Genomic DNA, 23,641 nt, shown 5'->3' on the forward strand with positions numbered 1-23,641 from the left:
TATATATATATATATATATATATATATATATATATATATATATTGTAAGTTACCTGTAAAATTATTCTTGTAAAATGTAAAATGTAATGAGATGTATTTGTGTATTATATACATGTATGCATGTTTGTATGAATGATAAAAAAAATGGTTTTTCAAAGAAAAGTATATAAGAATTTCAAGTAAAGGCTCCTACTTATTATAGTTATATATAAAAGTTGTCGTAATATCTTCGCTATTAGAGTGGAGCAGTTGAAAGCGTGACATTCTGTTAGTAAAGGTGTTATATATTGCTATCCCTACTCACACCACAATTACATGAAAGAAACATTATTTTGTTGTGTTGCCGAAAAAAAATTCGAGCCATACTTTCGTTGTCAATGATGATGGAGTCAAAATAACCTACTAGCTGAGAAGCAGATGATATTCCTCAGTCCTTAAATGTCGTCGTAGTTATCGCAATGTATGCAGCCCAAGAAACCATGCCCTAAAGTAGTTCCATTGATGAAGAAAGAAAGAAGAAAAAGAGTAGAAGTGAAGAAGATGGATGAGTGTTTGTGTTTGATTATAGTTTATTTTTTATTAAAAGAAATTTTTAAACAACATCATTTTATCTAAAATTGGGCACCAAACCAAGCAGTATCGTTTTGGAATTGTCTAATATGTTAAAGGGATAAGTATGATTTTGGTCCCTAACGTAGAGGTCGAAAATTTATTTCGTCTCCGGCCTTTTTTTCGCTAAAAAATGGTCCCTAAGGTTTCAGTTTATTGTAAAATGGTCCTTCAGACAAAAATACCCCTCCTTCCCTCCCCTCTTCTTCCTCAACCAGAAACAGAAGCAGAAGCGCAAATGCAGACAGAAGCAAAAATAGGCAGAAGCAGAAGCAACCAAAGGATCAACAACAACAATGAAATAAAAGGAATAAACAGAAACAACCAGAAATATCATCAACAACAACAATGGAATCCTTTAAATCTGAAAAATTAAAGAAAAAGGAATAAAAAATTGAAACAGAGGGAAAGGGTTGCGGTGGTGGTGGGGAAGAGGGGTTGCGGCGGTGAACGGCGATGCGGTATTGGCGGAGTACAAATCACCACGAGGAGGGCGTTGTGGTGGTCGCGGCGCTGCGGAGGGCTTCGTTCCTCTCTTGTCGGTGGCGCTGTGTATTTGCTGAGGAAGAAAGGAGCGGCGTGGAGGAGCAGCAGCGTGGAGCGGCTGCGGCGATGTGGAGCTGCTGCGGCGGCGACCTTTTCCCTTCCCCCTTTTCCCTTCCTCCTCTTCCCGAAACAACATCCCCCTCCCGCTTCTCTTTCTCCCCCTCCCCCCGTCTCGGCGGTGCTGTGTTTTCTCCCACCACCACCACCAGAACCCACCACCACCACTACATGGTCATCATGATCATCATGATCATCATCATCAGAACAGCACATAAACCACCATAACAGAACCACCACCACCACCAGAACCCACCACCACCACGTTATCATCATGGTCATCATCATCATCATCATCATCATCATCAGAAATCCACAACAATATTCCACAACAAATTTCAACAACAACAATATTCCATAACAAATTTCAAAAAAATCCAGAAATTTCACAAACAAATCAAGTTCACAGAAGAAGAAGAAGAAGAAGAAGAAGAAGAAAGAAGAAGAAGAAGAATTGGTGGTGCGGTGGTGCGGCGGAAGAAGAAAAAGAAGGAGAAGAAGAAGAAGAAGAAGAAGATGGTGGTGGTGCGGTGCGGTGGTTCGGCGGGGGCGATGGTACGGTGGAAGAAGAAGAAGAAGAAGAAGAAGGTGGTGGTGCGGTGCGGGGGTGCGGTGCGATGGTGCGGCAAAGTGGCGGAACGGTGGTGCAGTGGTGCGGTGGTCCCCCTCCTCTCCCCCTCCTTCCCCTTCCTTCCCCTCTTGTTCTCGAGCCCCCCTTCCTTTTTCTCCCCACCCCCTTCGTATCCCTTTCTTTCTTCTTTTTATTTTTTAATTTATTTTATATTTATTTTATTTTATAATTTTTTTAATGAAAGATAATTTAGTAATAAAAAAATAAAATTGGTAAAAAAGACGATTTTAAAACAAACTGAAATCTTTGGAACTATTTTATAACGAAAAAAAGGTCAAAGACGAAATAAATTTTCAGTCTCTACGTTGGGGACCAAAATCATACTTATTCCTATGTCAAAAGATGACCACATCAACATTTCAAATACCGACTTAGTATAAAAAATGATGACAAAAACCACTCTAATGCCTAAAATTTTATTTTAGAGATTATTATAAAAAAATTGAAATTTAAAAGACCAAATCAGATAAGTATATGAATTTTAGAGACTATTACAAAATTTACTCTATCTTTAATTGTGTAATATCAAAAGAGAAATAATTTAACCTCTAGTTTTTGAAGACATATTTACCTTAGATAAATACTTCTTTCTCGACAACAGCAACATCAAAAAAGGAAAGAGAACTAAACCATTCCTTGCTGGTCCTATTAGAATCGTGATAAGGTGAAAGGACCATACTCCTGGCTAAATCCAAAGCCCTTAATTGACGTTCCGAATAACCAAACGCATATGCTGACCAAAGAAAGAAAGATGCACATATATCCATTGTCCATTCTAAAAAATTTTGATAGTGGGAGTAAAATATATATAATATTATAATAATTTTTATAATAAAAATATTACGTTTATATAAAAAAAATTAGTTATTAAATTATTTATTATAAATTTGTGTATAAATATATAAGTAAAAATTTAAGTGTAGTTAATTTTACGTAAAATTGATAGTTGAGAGTTATTAAATAAAAATTTAGTTAAATCAGTTAAATAATCTAATGGTTTTTAATTATCAACTTTACATGAAGTTAACTGCACCTGAGTTTCTACCAAATACATATATCATTTAACTTATTTTTAATATGTATTTTGTATTTCAAAATTTATATTTTAAGATTTATTCTATACAAGTGATTATTTTATATATACGTAGCATAATTGTTGTTATAATTATATTTTGTTATTGTAAAATATATTAGATTTTAAAATATCTAACTATAAATTAAAATATTAAAATAATAATTAAAATAATAACATATAATTTTAATTTTAATTTTTTATATTTTATATTTTGAAACCTTGACAATATAATTAAAATGTCTTTTTTTATATGTCGTTAAACAATTATTTAAAATTCAACTTTCATACAATTAGCTCTTGATGATATTCATAGTTAAAAAAGTTCATTCAATTAGTGTAGTTATTATGAAAAAAACTAAAGCTAATTTTAAAAGAAGAAACACAAATGGATAGATAATATTCTTTTTAGTCGATTTTTAAGAAAGAACACCAATCCTATTTAAATTTAAAAATTGATCATTATAATGAACATCTAATATAAAATTCTCAAATTGGCTATCAAGTGTCGAAAGTTGAATAAAAAATTATTATAGAGTCAAATTTAATAATTTAAAAGGGACAAATAAATATTATTATTATATACAAATCAATAAAATTTCAAATTGTAATTGGGGCGCTTGTCCCCACATCCACATGAGTGGATCCGTTCCTGCATATATTCCTTTTGATGAAAACTCATTTACATTTGTTTTTATGTAAAATTAATATTTAAAAAATATTAAATAATTTAATAAATTTTATTAAATTATTAATTATATATATATAATTTTAACATTAATTATAGGTGTTTATTTCGATATGAATTATTAATTTATATATATTGATACAATATAAAAATTAAACAAATAAAAATTTATCATATGAATTGTATTTATCTCTGTTATTATATTATATTATTTTTTATTTACTTTTTAAAAAATATTATATTATTATATATACAAAAATATTCTTATAAATAACTATAAGAAGACAAATATATTTTTATTATTTTTTTTATTAAATAATTAAATAATTTTTTTATTTCTGTAACAAAAATATTTTAATATTTTTTTTATAATTATTTATAAAGATATTTTTGTAGATATATTAATATAATATTTTAAAATATAAATAAAAGATAAATACTAACAAAGACAAATACAATTCACATAGCAAATTTTTTTTTGTCTATTTTTTATATAGTACCGATATGTATAAATTAATAATTGTACCGAAACAAGTATAATGTTAATTCTAAAAATAAACTACTGATCAGATATTTTGAAATAGGACTTTTATTTTTATGTTAGACATAGATTAATTTAAAATATTTGATGAATAATTTACTTTTTAGAGTTAGTTAGACTATTCAATTTTAGTGACTATTTTAATATTATATTCATCAAAAATTAAGATAAAATGATAAGTATGTTTGTCAAATTTTAAAATTAGTTAAAAAAATTTTATTAATAATATCTTTTAAAATTTTTTTGTTAATGTTTAAATTATTCAGATTTTAATTGATAATCAACACAAACCATAAAAAAAAATATGGATAATGTTAAGAAAACAAAAATATAACCACCTAAGTTGGATGCGCATTGCATTATTTTTTGTTTCTACTCTCTTGTCTTTAGAATGGAAGATGCATCTGTGCTTTGGGGATACTACGATTACCTCAGCTGAAACCAACAATTAATGCACGACAATGGGCTGGGTTCATATTCATCGTGCCAAAGATATTCTTCACCGTCTTTGCATCACGAATCTATCTTCATCTTTTACTTTACATAATTCTAGTGCTAGAATCCTTATCATCACTAAACTTGAAAAGCCCAAACGGAAGATCTTTTAGAATTTTATTTCAACTTATAAATATGCCCTTTCATTGTTAAAAAAAAAAAAAGAAAATATCCACCGAAGGCTTTATTGTTCACACTTATTTGACTAATCTTATAGGATTAATTTTTTCTGTAACTATTTTTTAAAATTATTTTAAATTATAAACTTTTAATTTCAAATTTAAATTCTCAAAAAAATAATGATTTTTATAATTATAAAAAATTAATTAATATTAACCGACTAAAAATTATTTATTTTGTCTTTTTTCTATTTATTTATAGCTCCTATATATTGAGCGATTCCGATCATGTGTACTACTTTAATTTAGGCAGTTAGTAAGAAGATATATAAAAGATGTTTATATATAATTGCAGTGATTGAATTGTTTCTAGCTAATAGTATTCTCCTTTGATGTAATCATTGAGTCGTTTCAATTCTCCATTTTGCTGCTCCATCACTGCTCGAACTACATCTACAATGGATATCATTCCCACTATTTTCCCGTCTATAACTGGAACATGTCTGATACTATTCTCTGTCATAAGTCGCACTGCTTGAAGAATGTTCATGTCAGAGGTCACCGTTATCAAGTTTTGCTGTTTAATAATTCACGTACAGAAGGTTATTAATTAGGCTCATTAATAATGAAAATAAATGACATGTGACAAAAATAATCAACCTCATTAGTCATTATTTCACCAACTTGTGTGTGATAGGGTGATCTTCCTTGTGCAACTATTTTCTTCAAGCAATCTTCAAAAAACAGAGAGGTGAAAAGAATATTATTAAATAATAAAAAATATTATAATTATGATAGTAGTGTAGCATAGATATCTTAGAATGCTGATATATAATATACCTCTTTCTGTGACAATGCCTGCTAGGTGGCCCTCTGACTTTAGTACAACCAATGATCCAATATTGTTTTCAGCCATCTGATAAAACCTTATATATAGTATGATTCTTGTTAATAAATGAAATTGGCATAATAAAAATTAAGTAAAATAAATCATAATAGATTACGTTCTTCATTGCATTGATAACAGCATCGTCAACTTGGCATGAGAGCCAGGAACCAATCTTCTCTTGCCCTTTTGTCATAAGCACCTCTGAGACAGTAACATTCTCCAATCCTTTCAGCTGCATGGTGGGTGGGGAGGATGTCACACATCCGAAACCAGAAGACAATTTGTTGGGGCTAATGATTCCATTTCCATGGCATTGTTGGAATATGGATGCCCTTTGAGGGGTTTGCCCAAGTCTTAATGCCCTTAAAATTCGTAGCATATTTTGTTTAAATAATCAATGCAGGCTAATGTTTGAATTTTAAGGTAATTAAGAAAATCAAATAACGGATGAATAGTCTAGGGGTTTTATGTACTCAACTAATGTATTGCTTTAAAGACAAGAATAACTTGTCTATGAACTCTTTTCTTGAGGGAGAATATCAAGAAAGGAACTTTAAAGTTGCTTTTCACATGGTAGTAGTACTACAATGCTGAACCTTTTGGATGATACCATACACGCATCTATATGATTATGTATGATCATTTTCTTGTTCAATAAGATTAATTTCCACAAAACCTGTAAACTTCACCAAGGGCCAAGTATATTCTTTTAGGATCATGGACAAGAAACTCTTTCCAACGGGGCAAGATAAGAATTATTTGAAACTAAAATAAACTTGGATGAGGTAAAGATTTTAAGGAAAGCACAAACTAAATGAGCAAGCTAAGTTTTCAAAGGAATAATAATGAATGTGAAAACATGATCGAAATAATAGTGCACATACATAGAAGTCCATCAATGCATCCAAGGTATAATAATAAATTCCTGATCCTTTAAATTACATATATAAATACAAAAGCAGTGCAGTGTTTGGTATTAACATAAACCAAGCCAAAATATTTCCATAATCCTTGAGCAATAATGCCGCAGAAAAAGAAGCAACTTCGTTTTAAGATCCCATGGATATCATCATCATCATCATCAGCCTCAAAACAAAAATCAAAACTTGAACGGCCACCTTTTCGGCCTCCAGGGATAGCACCTGCACCTGCACCTGCACTACCACATTCTTCTCCTTCTTCCCAATCTCAGCAGCAACAAGAACGAGAAGCACCTTCTCATCCAGCACAGTCACCAGCGTCTTCTGTGATCCTTGATTCCCCAGTGTCTTCACCTTCTCGAACCCCTCACTCTGCCTCTAAACATGAAGAACATGAAAAGATGAAGTCAGCAGAGTTCAAGAAGGAACCGGAAGAAGCAAAGGAGATAGTGCTGGTGATGGAGCACGAACCAATCAAAGAAGAATCCATAGAGAGGAAAATGATGTTTGCTACATCATCAAGCAGTGGAAAAGACATCAAAGTTGTGAGTAATTCAGGCAACACTTCCACTATGAACGTATCAAGCACAACCATACCCCTCAAAGAAGAAAAACAACACCATGTTAATACCCAACTGCAAAAAGGCATCAAAGAAAACATCTCATGCTTTGTTCAGAAACTAGCCACTGTGACCCCAACACAACCACCCACGGAGGTTGATGATGACCACAAGAGCTTTAGTGTTGTTACACTTGCTGGCGACAACAAAGGCGCAACAATGCACGTGGCAGAAGGTTCCTCCAACAAAACCAAGAAAGACGGTTCAATCCGCATTCACAGAGCCTACAAGAAGAAGAACCCAGAAGAAGAAGAAGAAGAAACCACAGATGCAGGTGATGAGAAAGATGATGATGATGATGATGACGTGGCTACTAACAAGGCGTACGTGAACAGTAACATACAGAGCGTGAATAACTCGATGATGGTGCAAGGTTCAGTTAGTGAAAGAGACCCAGGTGTTCGCGTTGCTCTTCCTAATTATCAGCTGAGTCATGAACCGAAGGCTCCAGCTTTGGAGACAAGGAGGGTTGAAATGAATGGTAACCGTGTGAGTTACCCGAGGCCTGTAGTTCGACGACGGTGCCTGAGAGGTCTGTTCATGGAACCGAGTGACTCTGAGCCTGATAACCCGGACAAACCTCGCCGTCATGGTTGCAAATTCCGCTGTGGAGATAATAATAAGGCTGCTGACATCATGTAACTCAAACCTCCCAATAAACCAAAATTTTACATGATTGTTATGGTTAACTGATTACTGATTTTCGGTGTATATGGTTGCAAATTTTATCCATCTTCTTTGTATTTTACTATTGTTAAAAAAAAAAATAGATATTATTTTAGTTCCTAACACTGTGAGTCAGAATCAAAATCGTCTTCAATCTAATTTTTTATTTAGAAACATCTTTAACGTTTTTTTTATATTAAAATTATTTTTTTTAATAAAATTTTTTATTTTATTACTAAACTATCCTATTCTAATAAAAAAATTATAAAATTTAAAAACAAAAAAAAAGACGGGAGAGAAAATGGGAGGAGAAAGGACACGTGGGGAGAAAAAGGAGAGAGGAGAAGAGAGAGAGAGAGCGCCGGTGGAGGAGAGGAGGCCGCTGCCATAGCCGCCGCCATCATCGCGACACCTGCATTGTCGCTGGTCCGCCCACGAACTGCCGCCAGAACCGTGAACAGAAGACCGTTCATGCATACTTCTGTTGTCGTGGAGTGCGTCGCCGGAAAGGGGAGTCCGACGCGAGGAAGGCGGCACGTGAAGGAGAGAGAGAGGGATCCGAGACTAAGCTGGTCCGCGCACGCTCCGTCGCTAGTCAGCGGGTGATGGGTGGTCGAGGAGACAGAAGGATCCGAGGATGGAGCGCGTTTCCGGTCCGCGCACGCTCCGTCGCCACCACTGGTGATGGGTGGCCGAGCCCTCGCTGCCAAGAAACGCTGCTACCACTTGAGATGGCCGCCGGATGCATCTGCTTCTTCTTGTTCTTCTGCTTCTGCGTCTGTCTATTTTTGCTTCTGATTCTACTTTCGATTCTGATTTTGATTTATTATTTTTTTGATTGATTTTGTTATTGAATTTGATGATGTTGTTTTTGAATTTAAATGTGTTATTGTTGATGTTCTTGAATCTGATTATTAGTATTTAATGGGAGTAAGAAAGGTGGTGGTGGTGGTAAAGGTGCTGGTGATAGTGGAGGGTATTTTTGTCTTTAAAAAGTTAAAAGGACGATTTTAATACGAAAAAAAATGTTAAGGATGATTCTAAATAAAAAATTGCGTTGGAGACGGTTTCGATTCGGACCCTCAACGTTAAGGACCAAAACTATACTTATTCCTTAAAAAAATTTGTTTTCAATTAGGTGAAAACTCAAGTACAGTCCATTTTCACGTGAAGTTAATAACTGAAAGCTATTAGATGATTTGACTAAATTTTCATTTAATAACTCTCAACTATCAACTTTACGTGAAGTTAATTGCACTTGAATTTGCACCTTCCAATTATATATTTTTTCTAAAATTAGGAGTAAAACTTGAATCCAAGACTTTTAGACAAAGATAAAAAAATTATATTATTTAAACTATAACTCATTGACATATTATATTAAATAATTTAATTAAAAAAGTCCTTGATAAATTAATATAATTCCCGTGCTTTTAAAAGAAATTGTTAATTCATAGATCAATTTAAATATCTATTATATCCGTTATATATATCTAATTTTATAGGTAAATTGTCACGTGACATCTCTTTAGTATATCTAAATTAAAAATATTTTCCGTTATTTTACTCCAACTGCAAATACCTTCCACTCTTTTATTCCAATTGCAAATCTATTATCTATCATCTATCATTTATCTATTATATATTATATCTCTAATTTTACAACTAAAATGTACTACATGTTATTTTCTCATTACAATTAGAATCAAATTTTTTTCTTTAAAATTAAAGAATTTTCATATTCTCCTTATTAATTTTACAACGAAAATGTGTCACATATCACTCTGTCATTGTAATTGAAATTAAATCTTTTTTTCTAAAATTAAAAAAATTCTTTCCTCCTTCTTACTAATTTTACAACCAAAATATATCACATGTCACTTTCTCATTACAATTGAAATCAAATCTTTCATTCCAAAATTAAAGAGTTCTCCCCTCCTCCCTCTTTCTTTATCTATTTCTCTCATTTCTTCAACCACTCTATCTATTTTATATATTATTATCAATATCAATGACTAATTACTAATTTGACAATCAAAATGTGCAACATGACATTCTTTAATTGTATTAAAATTAAAATTAAAATATTAAAATTAAAATTGAAATATACCTATATTATGTTTCATATATTACTATCTAATTTAATAATCAAATATGTCATATGACACTCTCTTTTTAAAATTGAAAGAAAATATTTTTTTTTCAAAATTAATAAACTCCCTTCCTAAATTAACAAACTCTCACTCTTACTCTCACTCTCATTCTTCATCTTTATCTTTCTCTCTCTTTTCTCTCATTCTCTATTTTTTCTATCTTTCTCTTCTATAGAAAACAAAATTAACGAAATAATATAATTTAAATAAAAGATAATATTATTATTGTTATTATATACATAGTTTTTTAGTTTTTTATTTAGTTTTAAATTTTCACCGCTTATCTTTCTAATATATATTTTTATTTCTCTTCTTTCAAATATTTATTGCATATAATTTGGAGAAAATAATAATGATATAATTAAAAGTTAGAATCAAGATTAAATTATTTTAAAAAACTTAATTTTGAGTTAATTTTATAACTATCAGTATAATTTTTTATACTAATATCTAATTATATTTTTATATACAAAGGGAGAAAAATATTATATTTTTAAATAGCAAGTATAAAAATTAATTACTTCTATTTGTATAACAGACTTAACAGTTAACACCTAATTAAATGTAAAAGTATACATGTTAAATTATTTTAAATTTTAGATAACGAATGTTAAAATTAATTATTAATAACAAATTAGACTTTTTCATATAAAAATAATAATTAGAATTCTTATTATTTAATTTTTTATGTACAGATACTTTGGTATTCTTAGGCAGAGACTTTTGTCAACTTACGACTTTTTTTTTGTAAAAATAGTTTGATCTTATAAATTTGTTGTACTATGCATAATTTATACTGTCAAAACAAAGTAGACCGTAGTTTTAAAAAATTTATATTCCCGTAATGTTATTACGGATAAAAATACTAGTTTATATAAAATTTAATCATATTAAGTATACACAATATAAAATATTTTAATTATTTTATATAATATTTTTAAAATATTTTTATGTGAAATAATTCAAAAATATTATATATATATATATATAAATTAATCATTAAAATTAATTATTATGTATTTATTTATAAATATATGTGTTGTTTAATTTATTTTTAATATATATTTTATATTAATAATTTAGTTTAGTGTGCAGTTTATATAATTAAAAATAATCTAAAAATTATTAGATAATTAGATACATGTAACTAAATTATTTAATATAATATTTATTAATATGTTATTTATGTTTTTTACATAAAAACATAAAGATCTTTACATAACTAATAACCATATTATAATTCTCAATTATTTTCCCCTAAGGCGATGGGTTTTATAAACAAAACAGGCAGCGAGATCGATGCATTGTATTTGAGTCTGTGTGCTGCCTGCCTCTGTTTTAAACCCAAAATACATGGAATTATTTATTATTCATGATTGGCATGATTCCAAGTAACAATAACACTTATCGTTATCCTAGTAGTACTAGGTAGGATCAGCATCATCAGCATAGGATATGAGTATCCAAAAACTTTTGAAGGTGACTCACCCTCTCCACTCATCATCACCATCATCATCAGTTAAGATTTGCTAAAGGGATAAGAATAAACAAGAAAATCCACGAGGACGTTCCGCTAAATATAAAAAGCATTCTGTTACTAGTGTGATTTATCGAGTTTTCTGTTATCATCACACACATTACAATTACAAGGAAATTAGCAACAATGGGTTCTCTTATGGCAGGATGGAACTCTCCCACCTTGGATCCTAAGTTAGGTGGGTAATATCAAGTCATAATAATGATAGTAGTCCTTGTTTAATTTTTCCAACTATGTTATGACTTCTGATCATAATGTTTTCATTGATGCAGAGAAACGTAGGAGGAATAAATCGCTGACGAAAGAAGAAATCGCTGCTTTTTGGAGAACAAAAAAGAAGATAGAGGAAGAACATGTCCAGTCTGTTCTTAGGGTGAAGGAGTCCATAGATAAGGATGATGTAACAAGCTTGGACTTGGAACACCATATCAACAAAATTGACTCTGGCTGGTATATATTATGTTTAACCTAATCATCCATTGCCCGCATAATAATAATATGGTATGAAATTCATATATTTTGGAAAATGATTGCAGGTGGACCAAGAGCAGCTGGGCATTTCTGAATCAACCACCAGAAACGGAACCTACCTCCAAGAATAAGTATGCGTCGCAGTTTCGCGTGGCCAACTTCGGATCATCAAGTGGAATTAGTGCTTGATATATAAACTATACTTTATTTCCATACAAATACTAGTAGTGTATATAGTTATGCCTCATGTTTTGGTTCCTGTTTGGCGAGTAATCATGCCGCCGAACAACTCTGTTTTCATGGTTCTTTTTCAACTTTGAACTTTTGAAGCGTTCCAATGTAAATGTTCCATAATGCAAAATTCCAAAATTGCCAGAGAGAGAATATTCAATCTGGCCATTATTGGGTTGACATTAACAGTCCCATACTCCTGATCTCCTATTCCACTGCGCATTTGCATTGGTTCTTAACCATTACTTGGCACTTTTTTGGTATTAATTATAAATAAAATTAATTAGCTAGTGGACTGTTTTGTCTCTTGCTATTAATTCGGGCTGACCCAAGACCAAACGTAAATGACCCAAAGCAATTGTACATGCGAATGCGGGTTTTACATAAAGATATTCAAAAATAAAAGATACCTAAATGTAGGATTTTTTTAAATAAATAAAATAAATATTTTAGTTACGAATATACGTTAATTTGAGGGTATTTACGAATTTTTATTAAGTAATTTATCTTGTAAGAACCGCAACTAATTAACCGGTTAATTAAGTAATTAATTGTCCAAATTAGATTCCGAAGAGTTAGAGTGAGAATTTGATGATTTAAATGTGATTTTTGGACTCACTGGGTTTTTCTGAGTCAAAAAATGTGTTTTCTGCGAAAAATTGTGAAAAATTGCAAACCGGTGGTTGAACCGGTTCAAGTCTGTCCAGTGCTGCGCGAGAAAAAGTGAAAAAAGTGAAAACAGTAAAAAAAACCATAGAAAAACATTAAAAATGAAAAACCAGATGTTAATTTTAAAGGTTTTGCCCGAAATTGAGCCAAATGGGCTAAAAATGCTAACGGATTAGACCGGGCCCAATAAGACCAACATATATAAGGGCTCATTAATGAATCCAAACAACCATAACACACTCAAACACACACACACCCAGCTAAAAGAAAAGAGGGAGAGGAGAAGAGAGAAGCACTATTCACTTCCATCTTCTTAAGCTCATATCTTGAGCTATAGAGCTCCGATCGCCACATCGTTTGCGGTTACGCGTTTCTTGTGAAGAGCTCTACAAAACCCATACAATAAACTGGTAAGAAAATCTCGAATCCCTCTAAATTCTTCTCCTCAAAATTTCAAATTTTTGGGTTTTGATTAAGTGAGATTTTGTGATTTTTGGGTGTTTAGGTTCACTCTTATCCTTGTTTAGCATTGGGTTTTGGCTTCCAAAGCTATTGGGAAAGGTAAGATCTCTTGAACCTTTGTGAGATTATATTTATATTGAGCCCTAGGTTGATTTGTGACGATTTATATATGTATAGCATGATTATTGTGAGTTTGAGAGCTTTTGGAGCTTATTGGTGCTTGTTGAAGTGGAATTGAAAGCTTGGTTTGAGGTTGAGAGCTTGCTTGTGCTCAATTTTGAGTTTTGGACACATTGGAAATCGGCCAAGGTATGATTTCGATTTCCTCTATGTAGTATATAATATTCATGGACACTTAGGCTAGTGACCCATAGGATAGGTTTGGATTTGAATGGTTGTTGAGTTGTTGAATGATGGTATGTGATGATTTATGATGAATTGATGATTGTTGAGTTTGATTATGATGATTGTTAATGATATGATGAGGATGAATGATTTGTGAAGTTGAGAAGTGAATTGTGTTAATATATGTGATATTGATGTTGATGATTGATAATGTGGTTGGAAAAATATTGATGAGGACTGATCATAATGTGATATATTGATGTTGAGATTGAGGATGATGAAAGGTGAAGGAAAACTGTGGTAAGTTTGGTGTAAAATGACATAGAGGGTTGAATTTGATGAGAAATGGAGTTTGGAATGGTTTGGTATGGTTTTGATTGTGTTTTACAAGAAATTGTGAAATTGGGTAAAAGTTGGTTTTTGGTGAACTTTGTCTGATCAATACTTTTGCCTCGGTTTTTAAAATTGGTTAAAATTTGTTTAGATATAAAGTTTGTTAAAAACCCTTTAAATCAATATAAAGTTTGCAAAATTTGGAATTTTATAGAGGATGTTATGATCATTCAAAGTTGGTGTTGAAAATCTGAAATTTAGCAAAGTTGCAGAATTTTGTGATTTCTTGTATGTGCGCACGCACAACCCTGCGAAAGTTTTGACCTGTGTACACGTACAGACCTGTGCGTACGCACACGCAGAGGCAGGCTGTTTGCTTGCAGCGCTAGCATAGCTTGTGCGCACACACACCAATGAGAAATTGCAACCTGTGCGTACGTACAGCCTTGTGCGCACGCACACGTGGGGAAGACCAGTCTGTTGGGGGCGCTGGCACAGGTTATGCGAGCGAACAGACTTTGTAAATTTTGGCACCTTTGTGTACGCACACCTCTATGCGTACGCACACGTTTTGAAACTTCTCCAGGGCGTCCGCGTGCACACCCCTGTGCGTACGCACACGCCCTGTTTCTCAAATTTTAACTTTGTTTTCAACTATTCTACCTTCCCAAAAGGTTGTAAGCATCTATAACACCATTTTAAGACTCTTGGACCTAGTTTTGGACATTTAAAACATGGGAAAGAACTTAAGGGTTTTAGATGATATTATTTGGAAAAATTTAGAAAATGGTGGCTTAGGTTTCGGGTGTAGTGAGGATGGTGTGATGGCTTGTGAAGGTAGACTGGTATGTGAAGTGAGAACTAATAAATTGTTGAGTTTGGAATTGAAATGTGAATGGACAGTGGTTAAAAAGAGCCGAGGACTCTGAATGAGATTATAGATCTATGTTATACTGAAAATGTTTTCTGAAAACTACTGAGCTACTGTTTTATATTGAGATTATGAGACGCTATGCACCCGGCAGGGACGACGGTTGGATCCCGCCTGTCGAGGTAGCGGCGGCGGCGTAAGGGCAGTGGTTCATCTCGCTTGCGTTGAGATGTGAGGTCCGTGACAAGAGTTTCCCGCTCGCATCACTTCGGATCAATAGAGCGTGCAGGCGCAAAATCCTGGATAGTGATCCGAACACTATATCTCGGGGGTTCCCATATGATGATTCCGAAGGGTGACATCTCCATGGAGATGTGTCGGGTTGGCAGTTGAATCGACAATGTGATATCACAACCAATAGAACAGGCATTCATCATGTGCATTTTCTACCTATTTGTTTGCTTTGCCGACTTGTAATTGTTTGCCTATTTGTATAACATGCCTAATTGCTTCTTGAGTTACTTGCCTTATATGCTTTTACTTGTGTTTTACTTGCATTGTAATTAATTGTTATTTCTACTGGGATTGAAGAGGTTCGGAAGGTGGTGGCGATGGGATCGCATAGAGGATAGGCTAGTGAAGACTCTGGGATAATAGTGTTTGTTTAGATTAGAAAATTCCCTAAGATATAGTACTCTGTTTAGTTATGTTAAAATTTACATAATTATGCTTATTTGTTTTAGAATGCTTTAAGTTTGAATTCTTGTGATGGATATGAAGTCTAGGATTGCCTTTGGCGTCCCGGGGTTTTATATCCTACATCACTTAGCACTGTTACCATACTAAGAACCTCCGGTTCTCATACCATATTTCTGTCGTATTTTTCATATGCAGGTCACAACCCACCTCGGAGTTATTTGATTGGTGACAGAAGCAGAGGATCCGGATACCTTTTGCGTCTCTTTTTATTTATTTTGTATATGTCTCTCACTTTTGTATTTTGCTTTGCCTAGAGGCTTGTATTTGAGAGAACAAAATTTGTATAAGCTATTTTTACTGTCAGGTTTCTGCCTGTTTATATATATGACTAGCCAGCTTAAACTTCGCGAGCCGTGGCTAGATCCTATGTTATTATACTATGATATTTTATTATACTGTATCTATTCCTTGTGCTTTAAGTTAGTAGCTTCGCTAGTACGTTTTGCGCTTTTCAAATCCTATTTTTGAGCTATATTCTTCATCGGGCTTCTAGATTATACTATTCTTTCTATATATATTATATGTAAGAGCTTAGAACTATCGTAATCTCTTATTAACCTTTGCTTTATGACGCGAGATAAAACTTAGGCTAATTAGGGTGTTACATTTAGTGGTCTCAGAGCGGTTCATCCTCGTGAGCCTGAGGGATGGACCGATTGTGCTCCATTGCATACTCTGTGTGTCTTTTTCTTTGATGCTATTAGGTTATCTGTTTGATATTGCATAGCATGCTTGTTTGTGAGTGCCTGTTTAGGATAATTGAAGCACTAGACTTTTGATATTAAGACTGATCATTTTGATATCGATTGTTTAGTGTAGACAGGAACCCTACATGGCCACTCGCGGACAAGGTCGAGCACGTTGACGAGAGAGTAGGAATGAGCAACCGGCTGACAATCATGCCGAATTCATGGCGGCCATGGCAAACCTTGCGAACACTATGGAGGCTAATGCTGCTGCGACTCTGTAAGCTGTGTAGAGGTTAGGCCAACCAGTCAGAAACAGAAATGGTAACGGCGAAGGAAACGCAAATGATAATGCTGAGGGAAACGACGATAACACAGGTGGAGTCTCGATGACCTTGGTGACCTTCCTCAAGGTTCACCCGCCAACCTTCCGAGGATCAACTAATCCTACGGAAGTGGACAACTGGTTCCAGGCCATGGAGCATGCTTTACAAGCGCAGCATGTTCCAAATAATCAATATGCCGAGTTTGCCGCTTATCAGCTTGCGGGAGAGGCCCAGCACTGGTGGCAAGCAAATGTCGCTTGCTACAGCTCCAGAATGTCGATGTTTCGTGGGACATCTTTCAGACGACCTTTTACAAGAAATACTTCCCCGAGTCTGCAAGGGAAGCAAAGGAGATGGAACTAATGTAGTTGAAGCAAGGTTCACTGTCTATGGTAGATTACACTAGCAAGTTTGAGGAGCTTTGTAGGTTTTCTAGGGTGTGTCAGGGTGCCCCGAAAACCTATGAGAGCTGGAAATGTATCAAATACCAAAGGGGCTTGAAGGACAACATTATGACTGTTGTGGCTCCTATGGAGATTCGCACTTTTTCTGATTTGGTGAACAAGGCAAGGGTGGTGGAGGAGTATGCCAAGACTGTAGCGGCGTCCAAGGACACTCGTGGAGGGAATACTAGCAAGGGACGTGGCAAGTATTTCCATCCGAGAGGTCAGAGTTTCAAGAGAGGAGGATATGCACCTCAAGGGCAAGGAGGCTTTAGGAAGAACCCTCAGGATCAGTTTCAGCGTGGTAAAGGAAGAGGAAATCAGAGTAAGAATTCTCCGGATTTGACTTGTGTGCATTGTGGACGTTTTCACCCATATGACTCTTGCAAGATTGGTTTAGGTGGATGTTTCAACTGTGGCTTGCCTGGTCATTTTGCGAGGGATTGCACACGTGGGAAGAACCCAAGTGCGGGTCAAAGTCAACACCAAGGCCAAGTTTTTACTGTGAATGCCAAGGATGCTTCTAAGGCGGATCCTTTGATGAGAGGTGTATGTCTTATTGGTGATAAAACATTAATTGCATTGTATGGTACTGGAGCTTTGCATTTGTTTATTTCGTTTGCTGAAGTTGAGGAATTAGGCTTGAAAGTGTCAAAGTTACTTTTTGATCTGCATGTACATACTCCGCATCAGACGGTTATGACTAGGTCAGGGTGTAGGCAAGTAGGATTCAAACTTGAGGGTAGAGACTTTATGCATGATTTGATCTGTTTACCAATGGTTGAGTTAGAGATAATTTTGGGATTTGATTGGTTGTTGAAGAATCGGGTGTTGTTGGATTGCTTTGAGCGGACAATACGGTTTATGCCGGAAGGAGAAAATGGATCAGTGGTAGCTGAGGGTTACTACCTGAACTCGGTAATGGTGCACTGTAGTTGAGAAGAGTGTCAGGGTTACATCTTGTTAACTGCTAATGCTTCGGGAGATGCCCAAAACTTAAATCAGATTCCGGTGGTTAAAGACTTTTCGGAGGTATTTCCAGAGGATATTCTTGAATTTCCACCTCAAAGGGAGATTAAATTTGCGATTGAAATGATGCCGGGAGCCGGACTAGTGACAATTGCGCCTTATAGGATGGCTCCGATAGAGCTGGCTGAATTAAAGACTCAGTTGGAGGAGCTTCTAAACAAGAGGTTCATTCGACCGAGTGTATCACCGTGGGGAGCGCCAGTTTTATTGGTAAAGAAGAAGGATGGAGGAATACGACTGTGTGTGGACTACCGACAGTTGAACAAAATGACGGTAAAGAACAAGTACCCGCTGCCAAGGATAGATGATTTGATGGATCAACTGTAAGGAGCTGGGGTGTTTTCCAAAATTGACTTGAGATCTGGTTACCATCAGATAAGGGTGAAGGAGGATGACATCCCTAAGACCGCGTTTAGGACGCGCTATGGACACTACAAGTTTGTGGTGATGTCCTTTGGGTTGACAAATGCACCTGTTGTGTTCATGGATTACATGAACAGAGTATTTCGTCCCTTTTTGGACAAATTCATAGTGGTTTTGATAGACGATATCTTAGTTTATCCTAAGATAGTGAAAGAGCATGAGGAACACTTGACGATTGTGTTGCAAATCCTAAAGGAGCGAAAGTTGTATGCTAAGTTGTCAAAGTATGAATTTTAGAAAGAGGAAGTGAAGTTCTTAGGCCATGTGGTGAGCAAAGGAGGAATAGTCATGGATCCTTCTAAGGTAGAAGCGGTGATGGAATGGGAAAGACCGACAATGGTGATGGAAGTCAAAAGCTTCTTAGGTTTAGCCGGATATTACCAGAGATTCATTGAAGAATTTTCCCGGATTGCACTACCGATGACTAAGTTGATAAGGAAGGAGGAACCATTTGTGTGGACGACGGAGTGTGAAGATAGCTTTCAAACTTTGAAGCAGAAGTTAACTTCAGTACCTGTTCTAATCTTGCCAGAACCGCATGAACCATTCAAAGTGTACTGCGATGCTTCCTTGAAGGGTTTGGGTTGCGTGTTGATGCAACACCGTAATGTGGTGGCTTACGCATCGCGTCAGCTAAGACCTCATGAAGTAAATTACCCAACTCATGATTTGGAATTAGTGGCGATTGTGTTTTCATTGAAGATTTGGAGACATCACTTGTACAGAGTGAGGTTTAGCGTCTTTTCTGATCATAAGAGTCTCAAGTACATCTTTGATCAGAAAGAGCTAAATATGCGTCAGAGAAGGTGGATGGAGTTGCTAAAGGAATATGATTTTGAACTCAGTTATCATCCTGGAATGGTGAATGTGGTAGCAGACGCATTGAGTCGAAAGTCCTTGACAATTTCTTGGATGAGAATCAAGGAGGAGGAGTTAGTGGATAAGTTTGTGGATCTTAAGTTGGATATTGGTGAAGTTGCCGGAAGAGCTTATTTGAATCAGTTGCAGATTTCAAGTATGTTTAAGACGAAGATTCAAAAGGCTCAGCAAGATGAACAGAAGCATTTGCAATTGTTCCAACCAGTTGGTGAGAAGAGGCTTGGAGAATTCACCAAGGATGATGAAGGGTTGTAGAGATATAAGGAGAGAATTTGCATATCGGATGTCGGAAGTTTGAGGCAAGACTTGTTGTCAGAGGCTTACAACAGTGGGTTTTCTATTCATTCCGAAAGCACGAAGATGTATTATGACTTAAAGAAGATGTTCTGGTGGCCTGGGATGAAAAGTGATGTAGCTTCAACGGTATCCAAGTGTCTGACGTGTCAGAAAGTAAAGATAGAGCATCAGAAGCCATCGGGAATGCTACAGCCACTTGAGATTCCTCAATAGAAGTGGGAAGGAATTGCGATGGACTTTGTGATCGGTTTACTGAGGACTAGGTCGGATTTGATGCGGTTTTGGTGATCGTGGATCGCCTAACCAAATCCGCTCATTTTTTGCCTATTCGAGTAAACTACTCTATGGAGGAGTTAGCAAGGTTGTATATAAAGGAAATAGTAAGGTTACATGGTGTGCCGTCGAGTATAGTGTCAGACCGTGATCCCCAATTCAATTCAAGGTTTTGGGGAGCTTTCCAGAAGGCTTTCGGTATGAAGCTATGTCTCAGTACCGCATATCATCCACAAACTGATGGACAGTCGGAAAGGACTATTCAGACATTGGAAGATATGCTAAGAGCATGTGTATTGGATCAACGCGGAAGTAGGGACCGTTACATGCCATTGATGGAGTTTGCGTATAACAATAGCTTTCATGCGAGCATAGGGATGGCTCCGTATGAGGCCTTGTATGGACGGAAGTGCCAATATCTACTCTGTTGGTATGAATCTGGTGAAGCAAGTGTTTTGGGTCCTGATTTGATAGCAGAGACTACTGAGAACATTAAGAAGAACATGTATTTCTGCGGGTAACACCGACGATTGGGATTGGAAGAGCGATTAAGACCAATAAATTGAATCTGAGGTATATAAGACTGTTTGAGATTCTAGAGCGATTCGGGCTAGTGGCGTATCAAGTTGCTTTGACACCTCATCTGTCTAACTTGCATGACGTATTCCATGTGTCACAACTCTATAAGTACACGTCGGATGAGGCTCATGTGTTAGAGCTTGAGTCAGTCGAGTTGAGGGAGAACTTGACTTTCCGAGTAACGCCATTGAAAATTAATGATACTAGTGTGAAGAAGCTACGAGGAAAGGAAGTTTCATTGGTTAAAGTTACTTGGGAGCGAGCAGGAGTTGAAGAGCACACTTGGGAATTGAAGTCTGAGATGCGAAAGGATTACTCTGAGCTTTTCTCGGGTAATTCAAAATTTGAGGGCAAAATTTCTTATTTGGTGAGGAAAATATAAGAATCGCAACTAATCAATCAGTTAATTAAGTAATTAATTGCCCAAATTAGATTCTGAAAAGTTAGAGTGAGAATTTGAAGATTTAAATGTGATTTTTAGACTCAGTGGGTTTTTCTGAGCCAGAAAATGTGTTTTCTACGAAAAACCGTAAAAAATCACAAACCGACAGTTGAACCGGTTTAAGTTTGTCCGGTGCTGTGCGAGAAAAAGTGGAAACAGTCAAAAACCTTAGAAAAACATTAGAAATGGAAAATCGGACGTTAATTTTAAAGGTTTAGCCCGAAGTTGGGCCAAATGGGCTAAAAACGCTAACAAGTTGGACCGGGCACAAGTTGGGCCCAAGCCCAATATATATAAGAGCTCATTAATGAACCCAAACAACCATAACACACTCAAACACACACACACACACCCAGCTGAAAGAAAAGAGGGAGAGGAGAAGAGAGAAGCACTATTCACTTCCATCTTCTTAAGCTCATATCTTGAGCTATAGAGCTTCGATCGCCGCACCGTTTGCGGTTACGTGTTTCTTGTAAAGAGCTCTACAAAACCCATATAAGAAACTGGTAAGGAAAGATCAAATCCCTCTTAGTTCTTCTCCTCAAAATTTTGAGTTTTAGGGTTTTGATTAAGTGAGATTTTGTGATTTTTGGGTGTTTAGGTTCACTCTAATCCTTGCTTAGCATTGGATTTTGGCTTCCAAAGCTATTGGCAAAGGTAAGAGCTCTTGAACCTTTGTAAGATTATATTTATATTGAGCCCTGGGTTGATTTGTAATGATTTATATATGTATAGCTTGATTATTGTGAGTTTAGGAGCTTTTGGAGCTTATTGGTGCTTGTTGAAGTAGAATTGAAAGCTTGGTTTGAGGTTGAGAGCTTGCTTGTGCTCAATTTTGAGTTTTGGACACATTGGAAATCGACCAAGGTATGGTTTTAGTTTTCTCTATGTAGTATATAATATTCATGGACACTTAAGCTAGTGACCCATAGGATAGGTTTGGATTTGAATGGTTGTTGAGTTGTTGAATAATGATATGTGATGATTTATGATGAATTGATAATTGTTGAGTTTGATTATGATGATTTTTAATGATATGATGAGGATGACTGATTTGTGAAGTTGAGAAGTGAATTGTGTTAATATATGTGATATTGATATTGATGATTGGTAATGTGGTTGGAAAAATGTTAATGAGTATTGATCATAATGTGATATATTGATGTTGAGGTTGAGGATGATGAAAGGTGAAGAAAAATTGTGGTAAGTTTGGTGTAAAATGACATAAAGGGTTGAATTTGATGATAAATGGAGTTTGGAATAGTTTAGTATGGTTTTGATTGTGTTTTACAAGAAATTGTGGAAATTGTGAAATTGGGTAAAAATTAGTTTTTAGTGAACTTTGTCTGATTATAAATTTTACCTCTGTTTTCAAAATTGGTTGAAATTTGTTTAGAATTAAAGTTTGTTGAAAACCCTTTAAATGATATAAAGTTTGCAAAATTTGAAAATTTATAGAGGAAGTTATGATCATTCAAAGTTGGTGTTGAAAATCTAAAATTCTGCAAAGTTACAAAATTTTGTGATTTCTGGTAAGTGTGCACACGCAGCCTTGTGCGCACGCACAACCATGCGAAAGTTTTGACCTGTGCGTACACACAGACCTGTGCATACACACACGTAGAGGCAGGCTGTCTGCTTGCAACGCTAGCACAGTTTGTGCGCGCACAGACCAATGAGAAATTGCAACCTGTGCGTACGCACAGCCCTGTGCGCACGCACACGTTGGGAAGACCAGTCTGTTGGGGGCGTTGGCACAGGTTGTGCGAGCGAACAGACTTTGTAAATTTTGGCACCTGTGTATACGCACACCTCTATGCGTACGCACACATTTTGAAACTTCTCCAGGGCGTGCGCGCGCACACCCCTGTGCATACGCACACGCCCAGTTTCTAAAATTTCAACTTTGTTTTCAACTATTCTACCTTCCCAACAAGGTTATAAGCTTCTATAATACCATTTTAAAACTCTTGGACCTAGTTTCGGACATTTAAAACATGTGAAAGAACTTAAGGGTTTTAGATGATATTATTTGGAAAATTTAGAAAACGGTGGCTTAGCTTTCGGGTGTACTGAGGATCGTGTGATGGCATGTGAAGGTAGACTGGTATGTGAAGTGAGAACTGATAAATAGTTGAGTTTGGAATTTAAATGTGAATGGACAGTGGTTAAAAAGCGTCGAGGACTCTGAATGAGATGATGGATCCATGTTATACTAAAAATGTTTTCTGAAAACCACTGAGCTACTGTTTTATATTGAGATTATGAGACGCTATGCGCCCGGCAGGGATGGCGGTTAGATCCCGTCTGTCGAGGTAGCGGCGGCGGCGTAAGGGCGGTGGTTCGTCCCACTTGCGTTGAGATGTGAGGTCCGTGACAAGAGTATCCCGCTCGCATCCCTTTGGATCAATAGAGCGTGCAGGCGCAAAATCCTGGACAGTGATCCGAGTACTATATCTCGGGGGTTCCCATATGATAATTCTGAAGGGCGACATCTCCATGGAGATGTATCGGGTTGGCAGTTGAACCGACAATGTGATATCACAGCTAATAGAACAGACATTCATCATGTGCATTTTC

At 35.5% G+C, this 23,641-nt stretch overlaps 5 protein-coding genes across 5 annotated transcripts; 4 read left to right on the forward strand and 1 right to left on the reverse strand.

Moving 5' to 3' along the window:
• Positions 1–5,091: 5,091 nt before the first annotated feature.
• On the reverse strand, positions 5,092–6,062 carry LOC130946893 (CBS domain-containing protein CBSX3, mitochondrial). Its single transcript, XM_057875786.1, has 4 exons — positions 5,763–6,062; positions 5,599–5,674; positions 5,419–5,492; positions 5,092–5,335 (listed from the first exon to the last, which is right to left on the reverse strand). Exons 1-4 carry the CDS (start codon positions 6,024–6,026, stop codon positions 5,132–5,134), a joined length of 618 nt encoding a protein of 205 aa, XP_057731769.1. The 5' UTR covers positions 6,027–6,062; the 3' UTR covers positions 5,092–5,131.
• Positions 6,063–6,646: 584 nt separating this feature from the next.
• On the forward strand, positions 6,647–7,912 carry LOC130946507 (uncharacterized). Its single transcript, XM_057875270.1, has one exon. It carries the CDS (start codon positions 6,669–6,671, stop codon positions 7,827–7,829), a length of 1,161 nt encoding a protein of 386 aa, XP_057731253.1. The 5' UTR covers positions 6,647–6,668; the 3' UTR covers positions 7,830–7,912.
• A 3,689-nt stretch (positions 7,913–11,601) lies between these two features.
• On the forward strand, positions 11,602–12,432 carry LOC130943306 (uncharacterized). Its single transcript, XM_057871128.1, has 3 exons — positions 11,602–11,721; positions 11,816–11,993; positions 12,080–12,432. The coding sequence occupies exons 1-3, from the start codon at positions 11,670–11,672 to the stop codon at positions 12,201–12,203; spliced, it is 354 nt and encodes a 117-aa protein (XP_057727111.1). The 5' UTR covers positions 11,602–11,669; the 3' UTR covers positions 12,204–12,432.
• A 4,653-nt stretch (positions 12,433–17,085) lies between these two features.
• LOC130944430 (uncharacterized) lies at positions 17,086–18,828 on the forward strand. Its single transcript, XM_057872755.1, has 3 exons — positions 17,086–18,057; positions 18,145–18,441; positions 18,544–18,828. The coding sequence occupies exons 1-3, from the start codon at positions 17,086–17,088 to the stop codon at positions 18,826–18,828; spliced, it is 1,554 nt and encodes a 517-aa protein (XP_057728738.1).
• Positions 18,829–20,111: 1,283 nt separating this feature from the next.
• Positions 20,112–21,001, forward strand: LOC130944432 (uncharacterized). Its single transcript, XM_057872758.1, has 2 exons — positions 20,112–20,557; positions 20,614–21,001. The coding sequence occupies exons 1-2, from the start codon at positions 20,112–20,114 to the stop codon at positions 20,999–21,001; spliced, it is 834 nt and encodes a 277-aa protein (XP_057728741.1).
• Positions 21,002–23,641: the final 2,640 nt, after the last annotated feature.

Source organism: Arachis stenosperma, chromosome 8, assembly GCF_014773155.1.
Source record: "Arachis stenosperma cultivar V10309 chromosome 8, arast.V10309.gnm1.PFL2, whole genome shotgun sequence".
Lineage (NCBI taxonomy): Eukaryota > Viridiplantae > Streptophyta > Magnoliopsida > Fabales > Fabaceae > Arachis > Arachis stenosperma.